Source organism: Dipodomys spectabilis, unplaced genomic scaffold, assembly GCF_019054845.1.
Source record: "Dipodomys spectabilis isolate Male_0828 unplaced genomic scaffold, ASM1905484v1 ptg000019l, whole genome shotgun sequence".
NCBI lineage: Eukaryota > Metazoa > Chordata > Mammalia > Rodentia > Heteromyidae > Dipodomys > Dipodomys spectabilis.
In genome coordinates, this window is record NW_024870696.1 from 13337903 (window position 1) to 13350232 (window position 12330).

At 43.5% G+C, this 12330-nt stretch overlaps 1 protein-coding gene across 3 annotated transcripts in view; it reads right to left on the bottom strand.

Moving 5' to 3' along the window:
• Cacna1e (calcium voltage-gated channel subunit alpha1 E) overlaps positions 1 to 12330 on the bottom strand; it is a 308059-nt gene that overhangs the window by 140498 nt on the left and 155231 nt on the right. For all 3 annotated transcript variants that reach the window (XM_042674388.1, XM_042674389.1, XM_042674387.1), the window contains exon 7: positions 2665 to 2768. In XM_042674388.1, the coding sequence (XP_042530322.1) occupies positions 2665 to 2768 (104 nt within the window). The remainder of the gene's footprint in view (positions 1 to 2664; positions 2769 to 12330) is intronic.

The window sequence follows — 12330 nt, forward strand, 5'->3', positions numbered from 1 at the left end:
GATACCTGGGTTCCAAGTTCTCCTTGGTCTTTTGTCAAAGATGAGGTCATTCCTGGGGTCTGCTTGCTAAGCCCCTCCTCTGACAGGACTCCCACAAAGTACCCGGGACTTGTGACTGCTCCTCCTAAAACATTCACTATTTGCACAACTGGACACAGTTTACCCAATACGTTCTCCCATCCCTGAAAAGACCTGGCTGCAGTCAGTGCCTCAGTTTTCAGGAGATGGAGGTGAATTCAGACTATTTAATATCTAGGTCTTTGAATATTGTCATGTGTACATGAGACCCCCAAGGCTTGGTGTTACTTGTTATAATGCAAAAAAATTGAGATAAAATGATGACAGGAAGTGATAAAAAATAAAACAAAAGCCTTAAAATTCTTAGAAGGCTTGTTGCCTAGTTGAGAGCCTCAACAGATCTTTTAATCTGGCAATGTTCGCCTCTGGTTCTGGGAACATTTCTTACATTTTTCTATGCCAATTTCTTCCTTCTCATTTCACTGTTCTCTTTATGGAACTCCTGCTTTCAAGTTGAAAGTTTGAATAGATTGTATTCTTTCTTCTAGTTGTTCTATCCTTCCTTCTTCTTTGTCTTTTCTTTCTCTTTTGAAAGAAGGTCTCACTATAAAACCCAAACTGATCTGTACCATATGGCCATTTCAGCTTTCTTGTTTATCCTCCTACTCTCTAGGTGGCTTCAACTTTATATTCCAATCATTTACTACCTTTTTGTTTTTATTACACTTTTACATCAATTCATTTTAAACTAGTTTTACATGAATTTTATATTAATTTTCAAGGGTCTCACTGAAGATAATGGGGTAAGAGCCAGTTTCTCTGGCCTCTGCAAATATCAGTAGAGATACACCTTTTCTCTTAAGACATTTTCCTTCAGAGGAATTCCCTTAACTCTTCACTACATTGCTGAATTTCTGAGAATGCACAATGGGCCAGAGAACTGACATTTCAGCTTGTGAACTTCATTTAACTCTCCTATTTCCATTACAACATATCCACATTACCCTAGGAAATAGACTCCAAAGCTCCTCTGGTTCAGTTCTCTAGAGAAAACAGGTCTCCCAACTTGAGCAGGGGTGGGGGTTGAGTGGGGAAGACACCTGCCAATGTTGTTTGGAGACTACGATTCAAAGCAGAGGAGGGAGTAAGGACTGTCAATCAATCTTATTTTTAGCACCATGCACATTGCTGTTCTTAGGAATACCTAGCATCTCTAAATCTTAAGCATTTCTCAAGCTCTATACTGCAATCAGTTTGCTTTTGTTTACTGGCATTTCCCACCATAGGCAATTAACCCTCAGTTTTTCCAAGTACTATATTAAGTTACCATTTATTCTGTATCTTTGAAAATTTTGCTCACATCTCTCATCTGTTAGGAGTCCTCCTGTTCTTTTTGTCCTGGTTAGTGCCCTTTTCTAAATTTATTTATGTGAGTGAAGTCTCAACATGGTTCAATCTGTCCCTATACTTAAATCTTACAGTGTCATTCAAAGAACTCATACCACGTGACAGAAAATTAAGCTTCATTTTGTCTAATAAAAGATAAAGTCCTATAAAGTATTTTCCTAACCTGAATCATCCTAGGATATTGTATTATAGCTTCTTCATACATTAGGATATTACATGTCCATTTTGTCATCTTTGTTTATGGAAGGTCCAATCCCACAAAATCTCCATTATCCTCATACATATTTTATATTCCAAGCAAAATCTCAATGCTTCATGAAACCAACCCTAATGACTTCAGCCTATATTGACTTTTCCTTTCACCCAAATAAATAATTATATCTGACATCATTAGTAACAGAATTTCCATTTCCTGTCTCAAGGTTTGTGTTGGCTTCTTACACAACGTTTCCTTATTTTCACTGTATTGGATGTAAGTACCCTGCATCTTATATATACACTTCTCTCAGGGAGGGGAAGGGAAAAAGCAAAAATGCTTAAATAAGGATACAAGTTGATCCATTGTAACAATGAGATGTACAAAACACTATGTTGAAAATGAACTTTACAACCTCAGGGTGGGAAGTAGTTGTGGAGGTGGGAGGGAAGGGATGGTAGGGGCACAACAAAGGAGGAGGCAACAATGCTCAATAGGAAATGTACTCATTACCTTGCTCATGTAACTGTAACTGCTCTGTACAACATTTGTACAATAAAAATCATACAAAAAAGAAATTAAAGAAAGCCTAAAAAAGAGGAGAAACGACGCCTTTTGTGCTCCTTGCAAAGCATACTGAGATATTAGATACTGAGTACTTGCAAACTGATATAAGTGAATTCAAGTCACAAATGTACAATTAATGTACAATAGACTATACAGTAACAGTCCTTGGTGGATAAAACTTCTTATTCTACTTTCTGTCCTTAATAACTAACACAGTGTTTGACAAAGAGTGGAAAGATGCATAGATAAACTGTCACTAGATGTTGTATTCACTGCTGTACCTAACATAAGAATTTTTTTAACTTCTTAGACAATTAAAACGATCATTTGCTACCCTATTCCCAGCACCTAGAACAGTACTGGCACAAAGCAACGTCTTAGTGTCTTACAAATAAAGGTTAAATGAGTGAATCTGTCATGAGTCAGGAGGCATTAGTTTCCACTTAGCAAAGTAGAGAGAGAAACATCTCGCTTACCCGGAAAGCACACCCAGGACTAGGTTGAGAACAAAGAAAGATCCAATGATGATGAGAGGGATGAAGTACAGCCAATTCCAGGTGGCTCCTAAGGCATCATTGGTCTGCAGGAAAGGGAAAAGAAGTTTTTAATAACTATAACATCTGCAGAAGGTCTTCATTCTCATCGCTTCAGACTAAGGATGACATAACAAGTACAGTGCAAACCAGCCAAACACTGCCTCACTTAACTCCCCTTTGGTCTTATCGTGGATTCACGTATTTTGCCATGTACCTAATGAAGGACAAAGAGCCACACTGCAATATCCTGAGAATGTTCCAACATCCTCACTTAACAGATGAGAAAACTGCATGCAGAAAAATCAAATTTCTTTTCCAAGATCATGCAAATGCTTACTGGTTATAGTGCGTGGTCCTGAGCTTTTGCATATATAAATTGGAACTTTAATAAGACAAAGGCAGGAGGTACCTATCACTCTATGCCATGAAGGTTGGCCAAGCCCCTGGTAGGGGTGCTTGGGCGACATTGGGATCCTCTACATCTTGCTCATGCCTGGACCTGGGCTCTAACTTCCCTTTTGTCATCCTAGGAGTACCTACCCCTGATAGAAACTGGCCTCAGCAAAGAATAAGTCTAGAATTAAAGAGGAAACGCTTGATTGGTATCCCCTAGCTTTTCTTGTTCTCTTTCCCCCATGCTAACACACACTGAAGGGAAAAACATAGAATTCCATATTCTGGGGATTCTTTTCCCACATATTGGATGCAAAGCCTATGAATAGTTGAATTATACCACACAACTTGCCAGAAGCAGTTGCCTTCAGCAGCATGTCTTATCACATCTTTGAAAGAGAGAGCTCAGGAGTATGTTGAAAGGCCCTTCAGGGTTGGGTCTAAGCTATGCCTTGACTCTTCCTTCCCAAATCTTTTCAAATGGTCTTCCTGTACAGCATTGTACAGGAAATAATTATTTCTTGAGATATGGATCCCTCTTTTTCAAAGATTAAGTGCATTAATTCTTAAGAGAATATTTCCCACAAAATGCAGGGATAAAAGGACTCCCCTCAGTGGCTCACATGGCTGAGCACCTGCCTGGATAGAAAAATTGCTCACAAGGAGCAAAACTGAGTTTTAAATGCCTATCCCATGGAAAAGAGGATCTTCAGGCGTTGGTGCAAAATAAGAACACTGGAATAGGAGCGCTGGGAAGGGGGTGGAGGATTTGCAGGAATGAGAGTCCAGCAATTTGAGTGTGTGTATAGGCCAAACAGCATCTTTATTCATTCAAAGCAATCTGGCCTAAGAGTTTTTGAAAATGCGTATCAGATGCAGAAACCACAGGGAAAAGTATAAAACAAATTAAAATAACAACAAAAGAAAGCACAAGGACTCCCATCTTGGCCCAGAATTTGGAATGGGTTTCCTGATTCATCCATAAAATACTCCTGGACAGGGTCATCTTTGCATTGTGTGACAATGGTTTGGGGACTTGTTTTAACCTCTATTAAAGCAGAAACCTTAACTATGTGCTCCTTTGTCACTGGACAAAGGGTTTGACATGCCCAGATGCTCAACAAATCAATACACGTGCCACTTATTGATCCTTTAAGGATATGATTCTATGGTTTAAAAATGAAGTCATACAAATTCATCCTGATGCACTCCCTCAATCAGTGAAATTTTCTCTGAATTGTTCCAATTGTCATCCACCATAGCATCATTAACTCCTAGAGGACATAAAGAAAGGGAACGAGAAAAGCAACACTAGGAAGAGCAGCATGATGCTCTGGGGATTATTACAGATGACTGACAGTTTAAAAGGTTCTGCTACAGAGAATAGTTTGACAGTTCCTCTGGATTATTCACAAACCTTTTAATAGTCTTGCTACACCCTCTCCACACCTAGTCCCCTCTCCCAAGTTTCCTCTTCCTTCTTATTCTCCCATTTTTCCTGGCCACATGTCTTTATCTACCTTCGTATGCTGTCCCAGGAACAGTAACACAACCCAGTAGGACAAAGGGCATACCTCTACAGGTAGTGGGTAAACAAAAGACTTCTTACTTCTCTCCATCAAAATGTTTCTCCGATGCTAATTGGGGCCTCTATCTCCTTCTGATTCATCAGCATTAAAACCGTAAAAAATTGTCCAGTGTAGGAGAGACATCTCCTAAAGCATCTTTGGAGATTAAAAAAGAAACAGTCAACAATGCTGAAGGCAGAAAATGTCTCAATGCCGCGTAAAGTGGGAGCAAGGAGAAGGATGCCTGTGCTACCACAGCGTAGTGGCTGCTTTCCCCGTGGGAATGTGTGTGTGTCTGTCTCATAGCAGAGGGAGTGGGGAGGGGGCCCTGTAGAGGAGGAGAGGAGAATCTCTCCCTTCATTCTCTCTCCATTGCCTCTGGGACAGAATTACAAAGCTAACTAGCTATTCTTTGTGTCTGATCCTTGTACTGTATTTGCCTTAGTAACTCCTTCATCACTGGACAGGAAGGTACCAGTAGTAGCTTGTACCTGTAAAATCTAGATAACTCAGGAGGTACAGATATTAATAACTTGGTTCCAAGCTAGCTAGGGCAGGAAAAATCAGAGGCTCTTGTCTTCTATTTTTTTTTTAAAAAGCCAGAAATTGAGCACCAGCTTTGAGCAAAAAAGCTAAGGGACAGCACTCAGGCCTTGAGTTCAAGCCATCCTAGTACCAGCCCAGAAAAGGAAAGAAAGGGAAAAGGGGAGAAGGGAAGGGAAGGAAAAATATAGGGTAGCCATGCTAAAGACTCAGATCAAGATGCAGGGTACTAGAAAGCAACAGGTTGTAAAACATGATGTACTGGGAGCAGGCCCTGCGTGCGGGAATCTGTCAAGGATAACTTTACCTCCAGGACCTTTACAGTGGAACAGCTAAATGGCTACACACAGGCTTCCTCTTCAATGTTACCTCATTCATGGAACACCTGTTACATTGTTAAATTGGATTGAAGAATATCCAAATGTTTGGTGAAGCATAGTCTCTGGATATGTGAGTGAGGGTTTCCAGAGAGGACTAGCCCACACAAAACGCAGAGTCCGGGGACTGGATGCAGATGAGTGTTCCTCGGTGTGGGCAGATACTCCACACAATTGGCTGCAGCTGGGATGGACAATGGAAAAGTGGAAGTTGGGGACTCATGTCCTTTCTCAATCCCCCTCCAGGGGCAGGATGCTCCTCTTCCTCCTGTGCTTGGAATCTCAACACCAGGCAAGAACTGAACTTGTACTCTGGGACTTGCACACCACTGGTCTCCTGAGGGCTATTGGGCCTTTGTCACCGATTGGAGGCGACACCATCAACTTTCATAGTTCTGAGAAGAGAACACTACTGGCTTCTCTGCTTCTCCCGCTTGCTGATGGCCCAATGGGAGGCTTCTCAGCCTCCTTGATTATGGGCACCAAATTCTGATCTATTTCCTCTTGTATAGCCCCCCCCCCTTTTCCCTTTCTCTCAGGAGCATCCTAACTAATATACTTGCCAAATTTCAAGTAGGATATTTTCTTTCCTTTGAATGGCGGCCTCTTCTTTACGGTGCTGGTGTTCCTCTCATTCACACCTTCCCCGCCTGGCCCTTCCCCTTGACTAGACCAGCAGGCTGGCTCCTCTCTCCCTCTTTCTCACCTGCTGTTTCCCAGAATGGCGCACACGTGCACTTGTGCACACGACAAGGATGATGACAGACAAGAGAAAAAGCAGTTTGGGGGTGGCAGCCCACCTGCACAAGAGTGCTCAGCAGGCCCCAGTCCTGACATCGTGGGAATGTGTTTCTCTGGGAACCTGCCTGGTTGGGGGTGGTGAGCTCAACCCACTCCCTGAGTAAACAGGCACACATGGCAATTATCACATTAATCTTTGGGAGTTGGGAGACACGCTGGCAGGTGGGGTGGGAGGAGCAAGAATGGAAAGAAAGATGTGGCTGGGGAGAGCAAGGAGAAAGCTCCCCAGGGTTCTCCTGCCTTGAGGCTGTGGAGGCAGAGTCAGGCCCCATGCTTGAAAGAGAGTCTATGGGCTTCTGTGAAGCACATGGGGAAAGGTCTCTTGGATCTCCAAAGAAGCTCCAATAGGGAGAACTACCTGTCACACACCTTGGTTGAGAGTGGTAGGTAGGGCTAGAAATACAGAGTACAGGGTCTGTTCAGAAAGGAAGTCTCTGGGATATACCAGCTTCCTGGGCAGGAGGCTCAGCAATCACTGGAAGATGCCAGCACTCAAATGGAAGCAGATAATATTTTATGATGGGGCATCCCTGGCCTCCACTCACAAATGCCAGCTGGACCCTCCCGTTTCTGAAAACAAACCAGAAAAAATGTCTCCCAAGTTTCCAAATTTCCAAATTGCTTTGAGTTGAAAACCTCTGGCTTCAAGGCTCCAGCTTAAGGAGAAAGGTTCAGCCTCATTAATTACTAGTTGAGGTCAGGTTGGGAGGTAGTTGCAATAGCCACCCTTGCCTACCAACATGGCCAATCATCTCAGCCAGAGCACCCGTCCAAAGCCTCTGCTGACCATTCCTGGAGAGAGCAGCATTCCACATACAGTGGGGAATGATGGGGAGGAAAGAGAAAAGAAGCTGAGGATGGATGCAAAGGCTGGACACCTTCCTTCATGGCCAGGCATTCTGTACCTCGCCAGCTGACAGGCCCTCCCAGCTCCAAGCATGACAAGTCCTGCCCCACCCCAACTGACATGGTTCCATGACTGGGTGGAAATGGGTCTCTTAGTCCTGGCTCCTGTGAAGCCCATACTATGACGGCAGGGGAGGGGAACCTGTGAAACAGTTGAGTACACAAGTACATGTGTAACTTTGAGCAGTGAGGGACCATAGGACACGGAGGCAAATGGGTCTGTCTGGTCTAGAAGTGCTAAGAGACATGAGGTATAGAAGGAAAAAGAAGTGCCCTCTCTCAGTGAACTGCTGATGCCTTGCAAGAGCCCCATGTAGATGCTTTTCAGAAACATGTACAAATCATAAGGGAACCCTCTGATTTTCTTTTTATTACACAGTACATGTTATTGTGCAATCCGCATTCAGATAGCCCCAAGTCTTCCCTCCACCTATTTCTTTCTTTTTTTGTCAGTCATGGGGCCTGAACTCTGGGTCTGGGCGCTGTCCCTCAGCTCTTAAGCTCAAGGCTAGCGCTCTACCGCTTGAGCCATAGTGCCACTTCCGGCTTTTTCTGTTTATGTGGTGCTGAGGAATCGAACCCAGGGCCCCATGCATGCAAGGCAAGTGCTCTACCTGTTTCTTTTTTGGGTCCGGTCATGGGGCCTGGGCGCTGTCCCTCAGCTCTTCAGCTCAAGGCTAGCGCTCTACCACTTGAGCCACAGCGCCACTTCCGGCTTTTTTCTTTTTGCTTTATGTGGTGCTGAGGAATCGAACCCAGGGCCTCAGGCATGCAAGGCAAGCGCTCTACCACTGAGCCACCTTCCCAGCCCATTGCTCTACCTGTTTCTAAACACTGTCTTCCCCTCCTCCAATGTAACCACATCCTGCCTTCTATAACCATTCATTACATGGGTCTCACTGGGAAATCCCATTCGAATATTTTCTTCCTATGTTCAGCCATCCCAGGAGCCAGGCCACTCAAACAGCCCTATCCACCCTGTCCAATTCCTAGCAGTCTGGATATAGTAGATTCTGTGTTATTCCCCATCCCTCAGATTTCCTGAGGATACCCATTGCTTCATGTGTTCATTGCTAATAGTTAATGCACCCTCTTCCTCCCTCTCTCCTTTCTCAAAAGCTTGTCCCTGGTTGGCAGACTAGCCCTAGTATGTGTATGGGGCGGGGGGGGGGGGTGAGACATAAGCTTGCTCAAGGCAGTGGTGAGGGAGACCTATAATCAATCAGTAACTACTACTTCAGGGCACTTATGCTCAGTCCCTTTCACTCTGGATGAGACAACCCCTGTGATATATTCACACTCTGCAGCGACCTGCAGGACCAGGCAAATGCTAAAACATTTCTGAAGCCATATCTTTGCCTAGGTTTTCCCCTGACCTACCTCCTCTCTCTCTTACATCCTCACAGGTGTCCCTAGGAACTGGCTTTCAGTCACTGCCACCAGAAACTGCATTCCACAATTGATTCCTAGAGAGTCGGATTGCAGGTATTCTATCTTTCCCATCAGGGCTTTCCCCAGACTTACCAAGCACCACTGGATAGGGTTTCTAAGGGCAGAGCCACTTTACGCCTCTAACCATGCCTACAAGCTGTCGGTGATGTATCATGGATCCTGATGCACGGATTATCTAACCTGTTTTCCTACATAACAGGAATTGTAGTCAGAGTCTTGGAAGAAAATTAGGAGCACACATCATCAACCCATCATTCTCTAGAAGAGGAACTGGAGGTCTGAAGAAGCAAACTAACTTCCCTGAAGATCGAGGCCTTTACGTTATTGGCAGACCTGGGATCCCAGTTTAGAATAGCAGTGGTCAACTTCTTCAGAAACCAGTGACTCTCCATATTTCCTTTAGTCCCAGGACGCCTTAAAACAATCCCAGCCATATAATTTCTAGAAAGGCCAACACTGGGATCTTTCAGCTGGAAAATAACAGCTGTCTTCAGGAAGAAAACAGCCCCCCAGAAAGAAAGAAGGCTGGGGGGCAGATGGAAAAAGGGAGGATGGAATGCTCCAAGAGAATCCTAAGTACCTGCTGCCACCCAGCCTGTCAGTCCCAGGGGACAAGGCATTTTATTATGTCTCAGATCCCTGAACATATTTAATAAACATGCTGCCTTCCCACACAAGCAAGCTCCAAGGCAGCATCTGGCTTATCCAGGGGCCATTATAAGTAATTAAGGCTCCCTATGCAGTCTGGTCATCCCCAAAGCCTCTGGACTCAATGTAGTTACCTGCTCCCCACTGGCCTAGACTGCCAATAAAGACCCAGGCATACCTTTGTCCCAATTCAAAAGCACCTCAAAGAGTAACTTTCTACCTGGACATCGATCCTTCCCCAACTCTACGCTTCTCCTTCCAATGGAAAGGGTGTTGGGGGGTGGTAGGGAAAACAGAAGAAGAGACAGTCAGCATCCCCTTCCCTGCCCCATCTATAAGCAGTGGCTAAGTTGGGAGCTCAGGAGTTCCCAACCAGAGAGGGAAACTCTACTTCATAGCACACAAAGCCCTTATCCCCTATGTGAGCGACATCGCTGCTGACAGGGCAGACAGGGAGAGACAGGTCAGTGAAAATCCATCCACACCCTTGGGGAGACAATGCAAGTGGAAATATCAAACTAAGGGAAGTAAAACAGTACCAGGTAAGGACTTACATAGGCTGACATGCCTGTGACCACAGAATTGAGAGTTTAAAACTAGTGTGCCTCAGGGCCCCGCTATGTGTACATATTTTTGGTTAAGTCTTAACAATTCCAAGATTCATGTCACATGATGTTTAGTTTCTCCCCCCCTCGTACACACACCCCTTTCTAAACTCTAAACCCCAAAAGGATCATGCTTGAAACAGATCCCTTGAAGAATGTCTTCTTGCAACTATAGAATCTGTATTTAGAGACATTTGTGCTAGGGATTCTATTCTTTTTATCTTCCTGCATGTTTTTATTCTACTCTCTCTACCTTCGTATATGTTTCCATACTATTCATTTTAAAATACTGTACTTTTTCCCCCCAAAATTAACTTATTGAAACAGTTCTGGGTTAGGTGTGAAATTTAAGAGCAATCAGTGAATGAGGTTAACAATGATGGCAATGGTGGAAAGAGATCTGAGTGTCTTCAAAAATATTTTAATTATTTTCTGTGCTTTGCAACTTTTATGTAGTTACTAAGTATCATTTTATGAGTTTGCCAAAAAACAAAGGTTTTAAACAAAAGGTTTTTAAACAAAAGGTTTTAAAAAGACCTTTTCCAGTTGCAGCCCAGGTTGCTTTGGAGGCAGGCGTTACTGGGGCCATGGGTGGTGAAAACAGAGGCAGCTTGTCCTGTGAGGATGTGTTTTGCTCTGGGAAAAGGCAAGTGTGTTGCTCCAAAGTTTGTCTGTTTTAGCACTGCCTACCACTGACTTATGCAGAATGGCCAAGGCAGGCAAATTAAAAAAAAAAGAATTAAAGAGAATGTGCCCTTCCATGATTAGCAAAAACACATCTTCCTTTCGTCCTTGCCATGGGGTTTGCTGGTGAGACTTATACTTCTGAAAGAAGAATGAGTACTAGAAAAGGCTAAGAGAATGTATAGAAAGGCAATTCTCAGAGGGTGCAAACGGCCTAAGACTTGATATACCCACTTCTGTGAATGCTTAGTTGAGGATCCTTCCTATTCCAACAACAACATGCTGGATGACACCAGTCCAGCAATCCCTTCCAGCAATCCCAGTCTGGTTCTTCACCCTGTCCTATGCTTCAAAGATCAATCTTTGTGGTTACCACGGTTTGTTTTTCAAGGGTCTCTATTATCCTCCTCGCTAAACAACCACTGCCTTCCACTCAGGTTGATATGAGTATTGTAACCATCATCTTACAGAGAACAGAGCTAGATGGAGTTATTTCACCTTACACTAACTAACCCTGTACTTTACAGATGACATGGCTATCAAAAGAGCACTCCATTCATTGGTTCTAGAAGTAGAAGTAAGATGTGGGGTTTCTAACTTCTACTCCACTCTGCAAAGCACTTCTATTTTATCTACTCTGCTTATACTTAATTATATATGGCCCTATCCTTCTAATTACTTTCTATGAAATTAGTTATTGCTTCAGGATCTGACATAAAATGTAAATTAATGACTAAAACACTTCCTTTGAAGGTCCACTGAAGCCAAAGTCAAACCTGTGAATACTGAAAGTTAGAAGGAGCTGTCACACAATTATTTCCTGAACTGGAAAGAGGAGGGGCATTTCTGTTGGCCAATAAACAGAGTAAGACATTCCCAGGAGAGGGAAATAGGTAGGAATGATAAAGCCACAAAGTTTGCTTGCTTGGCATTAATCAAGATTCATTATAAACTGACAATACTAAATTGCAATCCCTTCATATAAAAATTAATACAAATAAATAAATGATTAGAATAGCAGCAAGTTTGCTGGGTATCTGTGACCCATGCCTACAATCCTAACTCCTCACTCAGGAGGCTGAGATCTGAGGATCATGGTTCAAAGCCAGCCTAGTTAGGAAAGTCCATGAGATTCTTATCTTCAATTAAAAGCCAGAAGTGAATCTGTGGTCCAAGTGCTAGAGTGCCAGCCTTGAGCAAAAAAGCTAAAGGATGATGCAAAGGCCCTAAATTCAAGCCCAAGTACTGGAACACCAACATGCCCATGTGTGGGTGTATACACACATGTGCCTGTGCGCACGTGCGTGCACATACATACACACACAGAATAACAGCAAGGAAAGCAAAAACAATGACTGTTGTTACTGAGCGATAGCTCCCCAAGCGCTCAGTCTTCTTTCTTCCCTCTTCGATTCCTTTGCTCCTGGTCTCTTCCCAAGTAGTTGAAAACCTTACTCAGCCTCTGTGAGGCTTTCCCCAGCACATCACTCTCCTCCCCAGCTTTGCAGACTTCCCTTGACAATCAGGCATTCCTCAGAGTAGCCCACATTCATTCAACACTTCTGAATGTGTGCTCTACACAAGATCAATGAGGAAAGAAAACAGTCCTCAAGGGCTTTGGTATATATA